The 19,322-nt window shown below is 59.1% G+C and overlaps 2 protein-coding genes across 2 annotated transcripts in view; one reads left to right on the top strand and one right to left on the bottom strand.

The window, feature by feature from the left end:
- Positions 1-19,322, bottom strand: part of TSPEAR (thrombospondin type laminin G domain and EAR repeats) — a gene marked incomplete at its 5' end in the record, with an annotated part of 222,724 nt that overhangs the window by 123,135 nt on the left and 80,267 nt on the right. The gene's annotated exons all lie outside the window — the stretch shown is intronic.
- LOC112909562 (uncharacterized) lies at positions 137-1,286 on the top strand. Its single transcript, XM_025985537.2, has one exon. It carries the CDS (start codon positions 191-193, stop codon positions 1,022-1,024), a length of 834 nt encoding a protein of 277 aa, XP_025841322.2. The 5' UTR covers positions 137-190; the 3' UTR covers positions 1,025-1,286.

Genomic DNA, 19,322 nt, shown 5'->3' with positions numbered 1-19,322 from the left:
ACAACAGGCCTAATGATGGTCCTCACCGCCCAAAACACCAACAAGCCAGGGAGGCGTGGGGAGCGTCGCCTGGGACAACACAAACACCCCACGGGGTATAAAAGCCGCCAGCCCAGCACCTCGCACACTCACAGCCACACCCGCACCCACACACTCACCCGCACCCACACCCCGCCCCAGCACCCACACCATGGCCGCCTCCACCCTGTCCGTCTGCTCCAGCGACCTGAGCTACGGCGGCCGCGTCTGCCTGCCTGGCTCCGGCGACTCCTACCCCGACCCTGCCTGGCAGGTGGACGACTGTCCCGAGAGCTACTGCGAGCCCCCCTGCTGCGCCCCGGCCTCCTGCCTGACCCTCCTCTGCACCCCTGCGAGCTGCGGGTCCAGCCCCTGCCCACCAGCCTACCTGTGTGGCAGCTGCTCCCCCTGCCAGGAGGGCTGCTGTGTGTCTGTCTGCTGCAAGCCCGTGTGCTGCACCCCTGTCTGCTGCAAGCCCGTGTGCTGTGAGGCCTCCCCTTGCTCAGCCTCCCCCTGCTGCCAGCAGTCTAGCAGCCAGCCCTCTTGCTGCAGCTCCTCCCCCTGCCAGAAAGACAGCTGTGTGTCTGTCTGCTGCAAGCCCGTCTGCTGCACCCCTGTCTGCTGCAAGCCCGTCTGCTGTGAGGCATCCCCTTGCTCAGCCTCCCCCTGCTGCCAACAGTCTAGCTGCCAGCCTTCCTGCTGCAGCTCCTCCCCCTGCCAGGAAGACAGCTGTGTGTCTGTCTGCTGCAAGCCCATCTGCTGCACCCCCATCTGCTGCACCCCTGTCTGCTGCAAGCCCGTCTGCTGCCAGGCCTCCCCCTGCTGCCAGCCCAGCCCCTGCAGACCCTCCTGCGTGTCCCTCCTCTGCCGCCCCGTGTGCAGGCCCTCCTGCTGCGCACCCCCCTCTCCCTGCCAGCCCAGCTGCTGCCGCCAGGCCTCCAGCGTGTCCCTGCTGTGCCGCCCTGTGTGCTCCCGCCAGGCCTGCTGCCGCCCTGCCTGCTGCTGAGCGGCCTGAACTGCCCCAGGAGCTACCATCTCAGCTGCTGAGCCCCCCGTCCCCCCACCCCGGGACCCCCAGCCCTCAGTGGACATGCAGCTGCTGCCAACCAGGGACTTGAACAGGCCGCCCGCCCCTCTCTGGGGAGACGACCCGCAGCCCTCAGCGGAGGCGACCTGGGTCCCCAGGGCCCTCGTCCGCACGAGCCGTGGCTTGTAATCCGCGTGACGAAGGCCAATTGCTGTGATCAATAAAGCGTTTGTGTCGTGAAGTAGAGACGGGCGTGTGTCTGTCCCTCCTCCTCCGAGCCCGGAGAGCCCCTGGTTGGAGCCGTGGCTGCTGGGGGTGGGGCTGCAAACAGTGACGACAGTCACTGTCGTCTTGGACAGTCTCATGTCCAAGCTCACAGCCCCTGAGAGACAATGAGGTCTGAATTCGGATGTCGCCTGCATGCACCTGGCCCTTCCCCTCCCAGGACCCCCCACACCCACACCCACCCACCCACGGTGCAGAGCCCTCCCAGCCTGGGCCCGGGAGGTGAGCAGGCCCACAGAAGGCCTGCACCCTGAGTGGCCTTCAGGCTCTGGCCCACCGATCCCCTGCCCGTGCAGGTGAAGGGGGAGCTGCAGGACCCTAACTGGCGGGACCCGAGGCTCAGTACCCAGCACCGTGCTGACTCCCCTGGGGAGGGATGCCCACACAGAGGAGCGGCCGCTTGCTGGGTGGGCACAAGGGCTGGCACTCTGAGCCCCGCAAATCCCCGTAGGCCCGGAGAGGGGTGCAGGGTGGGTCAGGCATCATCCACTCTACTCAAGGCTTCGAGGCCTGATTAAGGAGATGGGGGCAAAAAGGTGCCTTGCGGACAAACCCTCGGGACAGCGGGGGAGGACGAGCCTGCAGTCTCAGGGACCACAGTGCTGGGGGCACCAGGCAGACCAACCAGGCCGGCATCAGGCCCCCCTTATGCCTTGTGTCAGGAACAGGGGGGAGAGGCCCCGGGGCAGAAGAGCAGAGGCGTGGCAGGCGGGAGAGGACAGGCGCCCCCTCAGAGGCTGGCTCCCCTGGCCCCAGGCGGGCTCTACCCCGGGGGGAGGACCCAGAGCCAAGGGGCCTCGAAAGGGAAAGGGGCTGGGCTCTTAAACCCCTCAGTTCACCTGAATTTATTCAAAACCTGTGCCGGTTACTTGTTCATTTGAATTTTAAGAAAACCAGACCATCTGCACAGATAAAGACGGAGACCCCGGTGGATTCCGCACCGGAGGCAGGGGAGGCTCCGCCCCTCCCTGGACCGCAGAGCCGCAAAGGGCACGAGGTTGACTCCCCAGGAAGTCAACCTCCAGCAACCCACAGCCCACAACGGCGCCAAAAAAGTGTGTGGGAGGGTCGGCGGGGCCCTTCGGGAGGCACCCCTGCCCTGGGCTGGCGGCTGCACGCCGGGACCACCTGACGGTTCCTGCAGGAGGCTCGGGTACCCTGCAAAGGCCTGGCCACCCTGCCTGCGGCCAACGGCTCCTGGCCGGGGCGTCTACACGGTCAGCAGGACTGCTCCCAGACAGGTTGTCTACATAGCCAACCCAGTTACTCACAGCCGGGGTGTCTACACAGCTATCCCAGCTGCTCCCAGACAGGGCGTCTACACGCCCCGCCTGGCTGCTCTCAGATGGGCTGTCTACACAGCCAGCCCGGCTCACAGAGGAAGCGTCTACATGGCCAGCACAGCTGCTCCCAGAGGGGGTGTCTACACGGTCTGCCCCACAGCTCCCAGACGGGGTGTCTACACGGCCAGCCAGCCCCTGTTGCCCAAGGAGAGAATGCGACGGAGCTGTCGGCCTCCGGTCCCATGTTCCACTGCAGCGACACGGCTCAGCGCTCCGAGCCCCCATCTCCCCCCTCCGAGCCCCCCAGCCCCCACCCTCTGAGCCCCCATCTCCCCCCTCCGAGCCCCCACCACCCCCACCCCCGCCCCCACCACCCCCACCCCCACCCTCCCAGCCCCCCACCGCCCCCACCCTCCGAGCCCCCACCCCCACCCTCCGAGACCCCCACCCTCCGAGACCCCACTGCCTCCACCCTCTGAGCCCCCATCTCCCCACCCTCCGAGCCCCCCACTGCCCCCACCCTCTGAGCCCCCATCTCCCCACCCTCCAAGCCCCCATGCCCCCACCCTCCGAGCCCCCATGCCCCCACCCTCCGAGCCCCCCACCTTCCGAGCCCCCATGCCCCCACCCTCCGAGCCCCCCACCCTCCGAGCCCCCCACAGCCCCCACCCTCCAAGCCCCCACCCACCGAGCCCCCACCCCTACCCTCCGAGCCCCCATCCCCCCACCTTCTGAGCCCCCAACCTCCGAGCCCCCCATCCCCCCACCCTCCGAGCCCCCCACCCTCCGAGCCCCCACCCCCACCCTCCGAGCCCCCCACCCTCCGAGCCCCCACCCCCACCCTCCGAGCCCCCCACCCTCCGAGCCCCCCAGCCCCCACCCGACCCCAGGGAGCCCCTCTGCGGGCGGCGGCCCGGTGCGCCCGGGAGCAGCCCGGTCCCCCTCCCACCCCCATCAAGGGCATCCCCGGGGCGGGGCCTGCGCGCTGCCTGTGGCGGGCCGGGGGCGCCCGGGGGGAGGGACCCGGGCTGGACACGCGGTGGGGCTCACGGGACCAGGAGGAGGGAGCCCCGCAGGCGCCCCGGCCCGACCCTCACATGCTCCGACCCGAGGCCTGGGGGTGCCGGGCGACCCCAGAACCGTGGGTGCGCGGTCCCGGCGCGGTCAGGACCCCGCGGGCGCTCCCCGGGGACCACGTCCTGGCTCAGGCGCCCCCCGCCCCGCCCCCGCTGTCCCCGCTCCCCTGGCGCTGCCCTGCCCTGCCCTCGTGTGTCCCCGGCGGCCCCGCGCCCCGGCCCGGGGAGTCAGCCCGGGGGTGTCCGCGGTCCCCCGCAGGGCGCGCAGGGCGTCGGGGCAGGGCCGGTTGGCGGGCAGGGGGTCCACGGGGGAGCGCGGAGGGCGGGCGTCGAGGCTGGCGACGCGGGGGCTGCGTCTGCGCGGGGGCCACGGGGACACACCACCGGCCCTGCGGGAGCCCCGGCCCCGGCGGACGCCCAGGTCCCGGCGGCCGCGCTCTGGGGGGCCCGGTCCTTGCCGAGCGCCCGCACACCTGTCCCCTGTCCCCCGGGCGCAGCGCCACCCCCGCGCGGGGCTCCCTGCTCCGTGCTCCCTGCACCCTGCTCCGCGCTCCCTGAACCCTGCTTTGTGCTCCCTGCACCCTGCTCAGGGGTCCCTGCTCCACGCTCCGTTTGCGGTGCTCCCTGCTCAGTGCTCCCTGCTCCCTGCTCTGTGCTCCACCACGCGCTCCGTGCTCCCCGCTCCATGCTCCAAGCCCGCGGTGCAGCATCCCGTTTCCCACGGCCTCCTCTTCTGCGGCGCCCCCCCACCCCCAATCTGCCTTCTCTCGAGTCCCTGGATGACACGGGCCCACCCGGCCCACCAGGCCCATCTCCCAGTGCATCAGCCTCAGGTCACCCATCTGCGGAGCCGCCTCACTTGCAGGGCTGTATTGACCCATCCTGGGGACAGGGACGCGGGCAACTCCGGGGGAAAGTTACCTTCAGAGCCCTGTCCCCGTGGGCGAAGGAGCTGTGTTCTTCCCCAGAGCGTACACGTCTCAGTTTTCGACCAGGTTGGCTCCCTGTGTTAGTGACTGAGCAGGGACCTTTCTATCTAGAAGGCAGGTGGGAAGGTTGGAGACGTGCCCTCAGTCCCTCCCAGCAGAGCAAGAACGAACCTTGGTGGTTCGAGGGACAAAGTGGGACCAAAGGAAGCTCCGGGGGCGCCTCAGGCTGAGCAGGAGTCCCACTTGCCCCCTTGCCGCCTGGGCACGGCCACCTGGTAACCGGGGCGCGTCGGCAGAGGGAGTGCTCCTGGATCCTGGGGAGCCACCCAGAGAAAGCAGTTTCGAGAAAGGCACTAAAGGAGACACACCGCGCACACTTGGGGGCTTCGCATACACTCCGGGATTTATTAGACTCTCGTGGGGGCAGCTGCAGAGCCTGAGCACTCGCACCAGCCAGCTGGGTGCTGTGTGGGTGATCCAGGCCTGGGCCGGGGGACCCAGCGGGCAACCCATTCCACCTGGTTAGTGGGGAACAAGTGGCTTTGCTGGAAGATGATCCAGTTGGGTCCAGAAGGTCTGAAGCGGGTGATGCCTGGGCTGCCTGGTAGGAGCTCAGAGCAGCTACTTCTGATTGCAGGGAGGAGGGGTCCTAGGAGGCCACAGCTCAGCAGCAATTGGGGGTGCCACACAGGCCAGGGGTGCAGACCAGGGTGGGGCACGAGGGCTGGCAGCAGCCAGAGGACTGGCAGGAGGAGGCCACATATGCGATGGGCTTGCAGCTCACGGGCAGGCACACGGCGGGCTTGCAGCTCACTGGAAAGCACACAACGGGCCTGCAGCTCACGGGCACACAGCTGGACACCTGGCAGGAGCTGGGCACGCAGCTGGACACCTGGCAGGGGCTGAGCACACAGCTGGACACCTGGCAGGGGCTTGGCACACAGCTGGACACCTGGCAGGGGCTGGGCATGCAGCTGGACACCTGGCAGGAGCTGGGCATGCAGCTGGACATCTGGCAGGGGCTGGGCACACAGCTGGACACCTGGCAGGGGCTGGGCACACAGCTGGACACCTGGCAGGAGCTGGGCACACAAAAGGTCGCCTGGCAGGGGCTGAGCACATAGCTGGACACCTGGCAGGAGCTGGGCACGCAGCTGGACACCTGGCAGGGGCTGGGCACACAGCTGGACACCTGGCAGGGGCTGGGCACACAGATGGACACCTGGCAGGAGCTGGGCACGCAGCTGGACACCTGGCAGGAGCTGGGCACGCAGCAGGCCGGCTGGCAGCCCTCGGAGCAGCTGGTGTGGCACATGGTGGAGTGGGGCTGGAGTGGAGTCGGGGACAAGGACAGACTGGTCTGGAGGCTCCTCCCTGGTGGCCTTTATACCCAGCTGTGGCGTCCCTTCCTGCGGTCGCCTGATGGTTTTCCTCCTCCTCCTCCACGTCTCTCCCCGGAGTTCCTGGTGGGAGTGACTCAGTTCAGGAAACCCCGTGTCAGCTGCAGGCTCGCTGTGACCCAGCGGCCCCAGGAGTTCTGGATTCAGAGCCTGGGTAGGATGGTGAGGGACCGTCAGCTGGGGACAGGGGACCCCACATCGGGATGTTGGGGGGCCTCCTCGAGCTGATACACCATCCTCCATCCACACAAGCACCGTCCTGCTCGCCAGACCGGGATGGATTCAGAAACTCCATGATCCAGAATCTTCCCGACGGACCAGAGCCAAGCGGCAGGGCTCCTCGTGGCCAGCGGCCGTGGCCACGTCACACACGTCACACAGTCCCAGCCCTGCGCCGGGCACCGTGCGGACCCTTGCACGTGGATCCGCTCATCCCTGATTAGTCACCAATCCCTGTCACCCTCCAAGGGGTGGGGGGGACCCCACTTACACGGAGGTGCAGTCAGAGTCCCTGACGTGTGGGCCTTCTCACCACCAGGGGAAGCAGCAGGAGTCTGAAGCTGCTCGGTTGCACCCCGAAGTCCGTGGCCTCGACCTCGGTGCCAGATTATGCGGGACTTCAGGGGTTTTCTGAGACTCTTGGATCGATAAATTAGAATTTAAATAAAAACAATTTGGGAGGGGCGGAGTCCTGGGTGGCTCAGTTAGTTAAAGATCCGACTCTTGATCTCAGCTCAGGTCTTGACCTCAGGGTGGTGAGCTCAAGCCCCACGTTGGGATCCACGCTGGGCATGGAGCCTACTCGAAAAACCATCGGGGACTTTGGTCCACTATTTACGTCTCAATATCATCCTCTGCTCCTCCTTGGGTTGGGATCGCTCGTTGTTAGACTTCCTGATACGGTCCCCTAGTCACTCTTCGTGTGTCTTAATTCTGTTCTCTCGGCATCGCCTCCACCTGGGGGGCCCCAAACCACCCACCAGCGCCTTCACTCCTCTCTACCTGCTGAACCTGTTTTTCTTTCTGGGACTTAGCCTGCTCTGGAATCATTTCACGCATTAACTTTCACGCACTCGTTCATTCCTCCCCCTGCAAGCCTCACGGGGCCAGGACATCTCTGTGGCCGGCACACAATGCTTACGTGTTGCACGAACAAACCAGCTGTTGCATAGGTTACTAGGAGGCAGAAGGGGTCACCTCTCCATAAAGGGAGGAGAGTAACTATTTCAGGCTGGCAGTGGCGTGCTCTCTATAAGCACCCGCATTACAGAGCAAGCCCCAGACAACACGGAAGCAAACGAGCTTTTATTGGAAACGACTGTTTCCAATAAAACTTTATTTACAAAACAAGTGGAGGCCTGATTTGTCCCACAGACTTCCCTGCTTCCCAGCATAGGGATCCCCACTTTAATGTTTTCTGTGCAGAACAAAAGCTCAGAATTCATCACTGCCCCCAAAGTGCCCCCAGACGGCATGAGGCAAGACGGGATGAAGAATGCAGTCCGGAGTGGAGCCAGTGGTGCTGTGGGCACAGTGGAGAGATCACTGTGGATCACCTGGAGAGATCACCCCAACCCCACGCAAAGTCAAACCAGAACAACCTGTTTACAGAAGAAGAAATCGGCCTCTACGCTAAACGTATTTATGGTGGAGCCTGACACAGGAGAGCACACCCGTGACAGGATGCGGGGGGAAGCGTGCTGGAAACAACTGAGGAAGTCAACAGGCAGTCATGCTCCAGGACGCTCCAGGCCGGGTATAAAGGCCGCCCCGGGAGCACCCTCCAGACACCTCCACCCTCCTCCCTGACACCAGCCCAGCTCCACGCCAACATGTGCCACACCAGCTGCTCCCCAGGCTGCCAGGCTTCCTGCTTCACCTCCAGCCCCTGCCAGGCATCCTGCTACGTGCCCGTGAGCTGCCGGCCCTCCGTGTCCGTGCCCGTGAGCTGCCAGCCCTCCGTGTCCGTGCCCGTGAGCTGCCAGCCCTCCGTGTCCGTGCCCGTGAGCTGCCGGCCCTCCGTGTCCATGCCCGTGAGCTGCCAGCCTGCCGTGTCCGTACCCGTGAGCTGCCAGCCCTCCGTGTCCGTACCCATGAGCTGCCGGCCTGCCGTGTCTGTGCCCGTGAGCTGCCGGCCCTCCGTGTATGTCGTCCCCTCCTCCCAGTCCTCCGTGTGCCTGCCCGTGAGCTGCAAGCCCCTGGTGTTCGTGGCCTCCTCCTGCCAGTCCTCTGGGTCCTGCCAGCCCTCCCGCCCCACCCTGGTCTGCAGGCCCGTCTCCTGTAGCACCCCGTCCTGCTTCTGACCATGAGCCTCCTGCCCGGCTGCTCCCAGGGCACGGGGCCACACCTGTACCCTTCCTGGAACGAGCCTTCGGTGGGTCTCCAGGTTCTGCACGGGGCAGATGAAGAACATGCCCAGCAGACCCTCTGAAGCCAGTGGCAAGGATGGAGCAGGATGATCTGGATCCTTCTGTGTCCCTGGGAAGTGTGCCCCCCACCCCTGGGAAGCCCTGGTTTTCCAGGGTCCTCTGTCTCCAGCAGGGAACCAACCCTGTGTGAGCCAAATAAATCGTGCCTTCCTGATGCAGCTTGTCCCTCTGGTTTACTTTCACATATTTTGAAGTTCTTTTCTTGAAGACATATATAAGTGTAAGTACAACAGCCCATCCTCAAAGAGCCCTTTCTCCAGCAGCTCTGCTAGGGGTGGGGGTCCTTGGAGGGTGCAGGGGGAAGGGGTCATCCCCACATCCAGCACCCAAGACTCACTTTATAGATGGGGAAGGGCAGAGGAAGAGCTACGCCCACTGAACAGGGGCCGGGAATTAGAACACTGCAAAAGGCGGGGGGCAGGGGAAGCTCACACAAACCCTCCCCAACTACAAAGTGGAGTCTGGCCACTGCAGGGAGAAGCAGCGGAAGTGAGAAAGCCTCACCCTCCACGACTCAGGGACATAGGCCTTCTCAAGACTGACCCTGGGCCAGGACAACTGAGCCTTCCTGGTCCCAACTCAGCCTGGCTGGTAGAGCTGCAGGAGGAGGAGCAGTCATTGGAGGGGGAGGCAGGCATGTGAGAGGTCCCCTCCACATGCCGGACACACGGGAGCAGGAGAAAACTTAGGGTAGAGCAAGAACACCGCCTCCAGGCCTTGCCCTAAGCACACGGCCCTGGAAGCCCACCACAAAGGAATCCAAACTCTTAGGTACCTTGAAGGTCATCACATAATAAAACACACAGCTAAAGAGGGGATTAGAAAAATCAGAAGGCAGGTCCAAAGAAAGTATCCAGAATGCAGTGAAAAGAGTCAAAGTGGTAAATATGTAAGAGATGTAAATATTTATGGAGTACATGTGGTAAATGTATAGATAAAAGCATGAGAATGACAAATATTAAATTTAGGATGATAGTTACCTGTGGGATGGAGTGACACATTCCATCGTGTGGGGCAAAGAAGGCTTCTATTAATTAATTAATTAATTGTGATTAATACACAAATTGTGTTTTCACACATGTGTGGCAATGCTTCCCCATACCTCCAACAGTGCTCTGGGACACCACATGGTGTCCTAAAATTTAACTCAGTTCTGACACTATCTACTTGGAGACAGCATCAGATCCCACAGGTTAATTGCTCAGTCCTAGAAGACTGACCCCACACCCCACTTCAGATGCCATCAGCAAGCTTAGCTTGTCACCTACATTTCTGACCAACCGGCTCTGGATTGGAGGTCCCTAGGTTCAACTGATATGTTAGAGTGCCTCACAGAACTCAGAGAAGCGTTTGCTCACTAGATTTCCACTCTATTATAAAAGGATACAGCTCATAAGCAGCCAGAGGGAAGAGATGCAGAGAGCAAGGCATGAGGAGAGGGTGCAGAGCTTCCATGAGTCTCCAGGCTCAGAATATCACAATATGTAAAAGGACAGTGTGTAAAACTAAAGAGACTAAATATATGAACAGATAGGGAATTTTGGAAGAGACATGGAAATTGTAAGAAAGACCCAAACAATAATATAAAATTCAAAATACAGTGTCAAAAATTAATTCCTACAATGAGCTCATAAGTATACTTCACACAGCTAAGAGTGGAATCATTCAATTTGAAGATAATAGAAATTTCCCTTATTAAAACACAAAGAGGGCCATATGGCTGGTTCAGTCAGTGGAGCATGCAACTCTTGATTTCAGGGCTGTAAGTTCTAGTCCCACACTGAGTGGAGAGATTATTTAAAAACAATAGTAAAATCTTTAAAACACACACACACAAAGAGAAAGTGGGAGGAAAAACAAGAACAGAACATCAAAGAGCTCTAGGAAGATATCAAATCATCACTAATGCATGTAATTAAAGTCCCAGAGAAACAGGAGAGAGAAAATAAGGCAGAAGAAATATTTGAAGAGATAAGAGCTGAGAAAGTGTCTAAATATAATGAAATACATAAAACCACGGATCCAAAAATCTCATAATACCTCAAGTAGTATAAATATATCCCCAACCCCTATAAAACATAATGACCTGGACACATCATTAAAAGTGTGACTATACAGGGACACCCGGGTGGCTCAGTGGCTGTGCGTCTGTCTTCAGCTCAGGGCGTGATCCCAGGGTCCTGGGATCGAGTTCCACATCGGGCTCCCCGGAGGGAGCCTGCTTCTCCCTCGGCCTGTGTCTCTGCCTCTCTCTGTGTCTCTCATGAATAAATCAATAAAATCTTTTAAAAAATGAAAGTGTGGCTATACAGAAAAATCTACACATTCAATGCAAATACCGTCAACATTTTTCACAGAGTAGGAACAAATAATTCTAAGATTTGTATGGAACCAGAAAAGACCACAAATAGCCAAAGGAAGGTTGAAAAAGAAAACCAAAGCTGGTGTCATCACAATGCCTGACCTCAAGCTGTATTACAAAGCTGTGACCATCAGTGTGGTACTGGCACAAAAACAGACACACAGATCAGTGGAACAGAATAGAAAACCCAGAAATGGGCCCTCAACACTATGGCCAACTCATCTTCGACAAAGCAGGAAAGACTATCCACTGGGAAAAAGACAGTCTCTTCAGTAAATGGCATTCGGAAAATTGGAGGCCACATGCATGAGAATGAAACAGGACCACTTTCTCACACCATGCACAAAAATGAACTCAAAATGGATGAAAGGCCTAAATGTGAGACAGGAATCCATCAAAGTCCTAGAGGAGAACACAGGCAGCAACCTCTTTGACCTCAGCCACTCCCTTCACCAGGCAAGGGAAACAAAAGTAAAAATGAACTATTGGGACTTCATCAGGATGAAAAGCTTCTTCACAGCAAAGGAAATAGTCAACAAAACTAAAAGACAACCTACAGGATGGGAGAAGATACTTGCAAATGACAGATACTAGCCCCTAGATAAAGGGCTAGTATCCAAGACCTATAAAGAACTTTTCAAACTCAACACCCAAGAAACAAACAATCCAGTCAAGAAATGGGCGGAAGGCATGAACAGGCAACTCTCCAGAGGAGACTTACACGTGGCCACAGACACATGGAAAGATGCTCAACATCACTTGATACCAAGGAAATGCACATCAAAACCACAATGAGATCCCACCTCACACCTATCAGAATGCCTACAATTAGCAAGACAGGAAACAGCACATGTTGGAGAGGACGCGGAGAAAGGGGAGCCTCTCACCTGCTGGCGGGAACGTAGACTGGTGCAGCCACTGTGGAAAAACAGTATGGAGGGTCCTCAAAAAGTTAAAAATAGAGCTACCCTATATGACCCCGCACTTGCACTACTGGGGATTTACCCAAAAGATACAGATGTAGTGATTCAGAGGGGCACCTGCACCCCAGTGTTCACAGCAGCTGTGTCCACAGGGGCCACACTGTGGGAGGAACCTCAACGTTCATGGACAGATGATGGAGGAAGAAGACGTGGTCCTTGCACACACCGGGTGTCACTCGGCCATCAGAAAGGATGAATAATTACCATTTGCTTTGACATGGATGGAACTGGAGCATATTATGCTGAGTGAAGTAAGTCAATAAGAGCAAAACAATCATCATATGGTCTCACTCAAATGTGGAATATAAGAAGTAACCAAAGAGATTATAAGGGAAAGGTAGGGAACTGGGTGGGGGAAATTAGAGAGGGAGACAAACCATGAGAGATCCCTAACTCTAGGAAACAAAGGGTTGCAGAAGGGGAGGAGGGGGGATGGGGTGACTGGGTGACAGACACTGAGGAGGGTACTTGATGGGATGAGCATTGGGTGTTACATGCTGGCAAATTGAATTCAAATGAATTATTTTTAAAAAATAAATGAAGTTGGAATGGCTGTACTAATATAAAATGTATATTTCAGAATAAGACATGGTACCAAGGATAAAGAGGAATATTACATCATAATAAAGAGGTTGATTCACCATGAAAACATTAAGAATCCTAAATGTGTAAGAACCTAACAACAACATTTCAAAACACTTGAAACAAACAAACAAAATAAAACCTGAAAGAACTGCAGGAAAACATGGACAAATCCACATGTTTTGCTATCATGGGACTTGAGCTTCTCAGCAATGAGTCGAACATGTAGACAGAAAATCAATAAGGATGTAAAGGGCCCCACAGTACCGCCAACCAACTTGGCCTAGTTAATACTTATCAAACATCACCCAGCGACTGACGAATACACATTGTTTTCAAGTGCTTATGGAATATATACCAAAAAGACCATGTTATCCACCATAAAAATAAACTTCAGCAAATTTGAAGGAATTGAAATAATACAATATATTCTCTGACTACAGTGAAATTAGACATTAATAACAAAAGGATAGCTGGCAACCTCCCACGTAATTTGGAAATTAACCAACCCACTTCTAAATAATCCATGGTTCAAAAAAAAAAAAAGGATTTTCCCCAAAACTATAGTTCCAAGACAATCCCAATCAAAATCTCAATATGAATTTTTAAAGATATTGATAAGCTTACTCTGATGCCTATATGGAAAGACAAAGAAACTCGGACTGCCTAAAACAATTTGCATAAGAAGAAGGAGCAAAGTTGGAAAACAAACAGTAGGTGATTTGGGGAGTCCCCCTAGAGCTACATTGGTCAAGGCAAGGTGGCGTCAGGATGGACCCCTAGCCCGCAGCCCGGCTATCCCACTCCTGGACAGTTACTCAGCGGGAATAAAAACATATGCCTACAAAGAAACCTGCGTGTGAGCGTCATAGTGGTTCATTCGTACTAGCCAGAAACTCGAGGCAAACCTCACGGCCACCACCACCCAGGGGGTGGCCGACACTACTCAGCAAATCAGAAGAACACGCTACTGACAAAGGCAACGACGTGAATGAGCCCCAGAGGGACTGTTCCAAGTGACAGGAGCCAAAGAAGCATGGAAGGCTTCGTGCCATGGTTTCCATTTATATGGCGTTCCGGAAGAAGCACACCTAGAGTGACCAGACCGGTGGTTTCCAGATGCTGGGCCGGTCATGAGGGCATTTGGGGTGGGAGGGGGGGCGTGAAGTCCTGTGTCACCATCGTGGTGCAGGTGTGATGTAAACCATACACATTTATACAAGTTCTTTGCAAGTACATGTAAAAAGACTAAATTTTACTATATGTAAGTGGCACCTCAACACACCTGACTTTAAAAAGAGAGAATCAGGGCTAAGCGGCGCCCCAGGTGGCTCAGTCAGTTAAGTGACCTACTCCCTGGGTCCAGCTCAAGTCATGATCTCAAGGTTGTGGGATTGAGCCCCCGCAACGGGCTCTGAGCTTAGCCGGAAGTCTGCTTGGGGTTCTCTCTCTCCCCTTGCTCCTCCCTGCACTTGTTCTCCCTCTCTCCTCTCTCTTTCTCTGTCTCAAATAAATAAATCTTTAAAAGATAGAGCATCAATAAATGAATGAAATATTAAAAAAAAAAAAAGGCAGCTCAGGTGGCTCAGCAGTTTGGCACCTGCCTTCGGCCCAGGGCCTGGTCCTGGGGTCCTGGGATCGAGTCCCACGTCGAGCTCCCGGTGCATGGAGCCTGCTTCTCCCTCTGCCTGTGTCTCTGCCTCTCTCTCTCTCTCTCTCTCTCTCTCAATCTCTCTCTCTATGTCTCTCATGAATAAATGAATGAAATCTTTAAAAAAGAGAGAGAGAGAGAGCATCAATACTAAGCTTTATCAAGGATGAGGCCCTGGAACCCCTGCCTCCTGGTGGAAGTATAACTTGGTGGAATCGTGCTACACACCTTACCTTAAAAGGATTTATGTTGGGTATTGTCTAGTAGGTTGAAAATGTGCATGTCCTAAAAACCCGCAACTCAGCTCCTAAACACGTGTCTAATAGAAATGTGTTCACACATTGTCACGAAGGGCACACGCGCAGGGGAGCGTAACGTCTGCGTGGGCCCCGCCATGAGCAGGAGCCAGCCCAGAGGTCTGTGGACCGCAGGCTGGGTACCGTGTGGCGCATCCCTACCGTGGGCACAGGGGGAGTAAAAATGCCTAAAATACGTGGGTGGGGGGGGACCTGCATCCCCACCTAACATGGAGAGGAGGAGGCGCGGAGCCAGACATGCTGCACGACTCCATCTCCCTGGGTCTCGGAAACGAGGCTGTGCTGTAGAAGCCAGGACGCGGCCCGGTCGAGGAGGTGATCAGAGAAGCTCTGAGGGGCCACGGATGGGGTCCACGCCATGGCCGCCCTGGGGGCCTTCGTTGGCCAGGGTCACAGGTCATTCGCTGACGGAGCGAGGGCGGGTGGAGGCCTCCGATTAGGGTGTCCATGGAATTTGTCATCAGTTTTGAATGAAAGGGGCATTGTTCACAATGGCACAGGGCCCATCGGCCCCCTCATTCCTAGGAGCTTGCGCCTGAGCCCCTCTCTGGAATCTGGAGCCAAGGGCTGAGCTTCGGGCTCGGGGAGGTGGCCGGCCTTGCTGGATGGCTCCTGAGGACAAGGCTGAGGAGACCAGCACATGTCCAGGATGTCCCAGAGGCCAGAGGAGGACCCCACTCTCCTCGTCCCCGCCCCCTGCTCCAGAATCCACCCTGTGCCAGGATCGCCCACCCACTGGGGGCGCAACTCGACCTGGCTTCAAATCCCCGCCACTGCCCGGCCTGGGACCAGCTCTCGGCACAAACAGGGACAGTGATTTCTTCCCCAGAGATTCACAGCGAAGGATCTTTATCAAGATCCTATGTGGAAGACCCTCCACCTTTGTGGTTCGGGCAGGTGGGACCCGCGGGGCTGAACCCTCCTCGGCAGGTTACCTGCTGTCTGGGGCGAGACCTGGTCGCCCTTCCCGGGGCTGCAGGGCCTTGGCCCCACCTATCCCATCCTGGGCCAGGCCCGAGTGGCCCCCCATGGGCAGGGGTGAGGGCACGTCCAGCCACGTCCTCCCATCTTCCCGCGGCCAGGCTCCACACCAGCGGGCAGGATGCCTGGCCACCCCAGCAGGAAGAGGCCCAGAAGGGGGAGCTGATGGACCCAGCAGGGACACCCAGCGAGCCGGCAGGCTGTGTGTTGGGGGGACGACCCCAGGGGCGCCCGTCTGTTCACCCCACGCCAAAAGGCCACCGGCCAACATGCCTGCAGGGCCCATCTGGCACTGCGTGGCCTGAGCCCTTCCAGGCTGAGGCTGTGCCCTGGGCCGGAGTCACCCTGTGGGGCTGTTTCCCCGAGCCCGGGCACAGGAAGGGACATAAGCAAAAACAGCACAAACAGAGGGTGTGTCTGTCGCCAGGACACTAGCAACCTGGGGAGGAGGCCTGCAGACCCGCCCGGCCACGCCCTGTCACACCCCGGCCACACCCCCAGGCCCAGGCCCCCCCACCCCAACCCCGGCCCGCCGGCGCCCAGCACCCGCCACCATGTGCCACCCCAGCTGCTCTGGCTGCTGCCACCTCCCGAGCGGGGGCGCCCTCTGCTGCGTCCCCTGCGTGCTCCTGCTGTGCGGGTCAGGGGTGGGCACCGTGGAGTCCTGCCGGCCGGCCTGCGGCTGTGTGGCCCCGTGCTGCCCCCAGGCCCGCTGCCGGGCCTCCCGCTGCCCTGCCTGCTGCGTGCCCGTGAGCTGCCAGCCCGCCGTGTGCGAGGCCCCCGCGTGCCCCGGCCTCCTCTGCGGCCCGCCATCCCCTGCGGCGTCCTGGCCTGCTGCTGCCACGGCCTCCGAGCCGGCCCCCTGGCCCCGGGCAGCACCCCGCCCCCTGCCCCCCGGGGCGCACCGGGCTTGGCTCATCCCCGGGGCCCACAGGCGCTCCTCCTTGAAATTGCGGGCAGCCCGCCCCAGGCCCCGGCCGGGAGGGGCGCCTCGCTGTCTGGAGCAGGGTCTGGGGCCGAGGCCTGGGGCTGGCCGCTCCTCACGACGGCTCCCAGCGTGGCCCCAGCCGGTGCCCGCCCAGTGCTCCCCGCAGCCTGCGGGGCCGAGCGCCCGGGGCTGGCCGTGCTGCCCTCGCTCGGGTGCCGGGGCTGTTGGGCCGCAGCTGCGAGGGGGTGCCCAGGGTCAGGGCTGCCGCCGGGGGCGGGGGGCAGCACCGAGGTGGCACCAGGGGGCGGGGGAGCCCAGCCAGCCCATTCCCCTCGGCGCCCTGGGTCGGCGTTTTTTGCCCCCAACCGACCGGCCCTCGGCAGAGAGAGTGGGGCCCTCCCGTGTGGGCACAACGCCTCTGGGCTCCGTGGCCAGGTCCCCGAGCAGCACACCGGTGGCCCACACCATCTCAGGCTGTGGTGATCCTGGCCGCGGTTCCCCTGGGGACGGAGAGGAGCGGGACCCCAGGCCCTTCTCTGACCCCCGACGCCACCTCCTTTGTCCTTCCCCAAGCACCCCCGTGGGGCCCAGGGTAACGCCCAGGAGCCAGCACAGGCAGGTGGGGACAGATGGCCCTCGGACGGCCACGCAGGTCTACTGAAGGTGCTGCTGCAGGGGAGGGGGCAGAGGGGACAGGGGCGTGTGCACCTGCCGTGCTCTGACCACAGCTCCCCGGTCTCAGCTCTTGCGGCCTGGCCGGGGCCACCTGCCCCTTTCCCTCACGTGAAGGGCGGCTCAGCACCCCATCTCCGGAGGCTTGGCGGCGGTTAGAGCCCGGGCTGCGCAGCCGGGTGAGCTGGCCTGGAGTCGCAGCTCTGCCACCTATGGGGCAGCCTCCCTGTGACCTCGGCGTCCCCATCTGTACGACGGGTCCTGGCCAGTGCCTGCCGGGGAGGGCAGGAGCGCTCGGAGACGCCGTCCCGGCACACGCTCTCCAGAGGCGCACACCCGTGGTCCCAGCTTCTCAGAGTCGACACGAGCTCAGATGCTCGTGCATCTGACCTCGGGCAGAGGGCCGTAGACCACGACCTGGGGAGCCTCGGTCCCTGTTACAAATATTCAATAAGTGTGTTTGAAACGTGGGTGAAACTAAACAGTGAAACAAGAAACATGAATAAGGAATAAGATGCTATTAAAAAAAAAAAAGATGTATGTACTGGGGGGAACAGATATAACTTCTAAAGCCAAAACGTGTAAAATCACCGGAATGAAAACCCACTTTGTGGGAGTAGACGGGATGCGCCGGGGTGACGCGAACCCGACACCGACCTGCAGAGACTCTGAAAGAACAAAATGTGGCCAAGAGGCTTGTAAGACAGAAGGGGAAGATCCAACATTCAACGAATTCACCTCCTGGAGGGAGAGACCAGAGAGAAGTGGGATGAGAACTGGGATGAGGCCACAGCAGGTGGGGGGCGCTTTCCAGAGACGGTGAAGCCGGGCCTCAGCCCAGGTGGCGAGCACCGAGCACCGGGAGCTCTCGGGAGGGAATGTTCTGGAAGCAGCCAGAGAAAAGCCCAGCGTGGCCCCCCCCCGGGGGCGTCTGGGGCAGGCCCTGCAGCTGCACGCGAGGAGGCGGTGAGGCCGACAGAGGGGTCAACGGGCCAAGGTGTGCTCACGCTCCAGCTGCGTCCACACAGCGCGGGAGCACCTGCAGGACACCCCCAGGAAGAAGCACGGTACCCGGGGGGGCATCCGGGAGGCGGGCAGGGACAGTGACTTTAGAAGGTGGGGGAACACGTGGATGGACAAACATTAACCGAGGAGAAGAGCTGCAAATGCTGTGCGGTTCGAACAAAAATCAAGTTAAAACTAGAGCCCTGGACACGCAACGCTGATACGTTGCAGGGAATCTGCTTTTATTCTCAGGGCGAGAAGGGACGTGACCAACGCCAGACCCCTGGAGTCCTCGGGACCACGGGGGAAAGACGAGACGGCGTGAGAACGTCACGACCAGGGAAGGGGGAAAACACAAGGAGACGTTTTGTAGAACGTCAATGCGAGCGCAGGCAGGAGAGGACTGCTCGGAGCGGCGTGGAACAGTGGGGCAAAGAGAATCCAGAATAAGACAACAGAAATAAATTCACATGTATTTGCGACCGTGATAAACAGAGTGAGATGAAAGTGTCCAGGTGAAAAGCAGGGATTGAATTTTTTTTTTTTAAATAAAATTCAAAAAAAAAATCCAGCTCCGCGTGGTTGCGATCTACGTGGGGGTGTCCGGCTGCGCCCCTCGCAGAGGCCCAGGGCTGCGGGCCTGGCCTCACCGGACACGGCCACGCTCCTTGGCTCGCACACCGTGTGCGGCTATTCGTGCGGCAACAGCAGGGCTGCGTGGCTGCGGCAGAGACCAGGAGCCCGCAAGCCGGACAGAGGGACAGATCTGCTCCTACTCCTTTACATGAGGTGTCAAGCTCCGGTCCCCGACGTAAAGGGCAGAAAGGTTGAAAGTAAGGAAGTGCACCCAGCAGACCCCAACCCAAAACATCGGGTGCCGCTACCGTCATAGGCGAACTACACCTGGAGGTAGAAGCGCTGCTAGTAACGACGCGAATTATCATCAGTGATGACGAAATTCAGCGGGACGACGTGACTCTCCTGCACGTCCGCATCCCACAGAGGGCAGCCTCCAAATGCAAGATGCGGTGCATGCATGCCTCAGAGGAGCCCCGGCCCTTCGCTCACAGGGAGAGCCTGCGACACACGTCCCTCGAACACGACTGGGCAGGAAGAAAAGTGACGTCAATGATCAACTTATTCAGAATTTGAAAAATTGCGGATACTTTTATTTAGCTTTTCATGAGTTGTGACAAAGTGAGACACTGGCAGGGAGTGTTTTATCTCGAAAACCTCCAAATAGGGATGCCTGGGGCGGGGCGGGGGGTGGCTCTGTGATTGAGCGTCTGCCTCTGGCTCAGGGCGTGACCCCAGGGTCCCTGGATCGAGTCCCACATCAGGTTTCCTGTATGGAGCCTGCTTCTCCCTCTGCCTGTGTCTCTGCCTTTCTCTGT

Source organism: Vulpes vulpes, chromosome 15, assembly GCF_048418805.1.
Source record: "Vulpes vulpes isolate BD-2025 chromosome 15, VulVul3, whole genome shotgun sequence".
NCBI classification, from domain to species: Eukaryota; Metazoa; Chordata; class Mammalia; order Carnivora; family Canidae; genus Vulpes; species Vulpes vulpes.
The sequence above is the reverse complement of the archived record's forward strand: the minus strand, read 5'-3'. Positions and strand labels throughout refer to the sequence as shown.

Coding starts and splice junctions, on each gene's coding strand:
- LOC112909562 (XM_025985537.2), top strand. CDS start 191: ATGGCCGCCTCCACCCTGTCCGTCTGCTCCAGCGACCTGAGCTACGGC.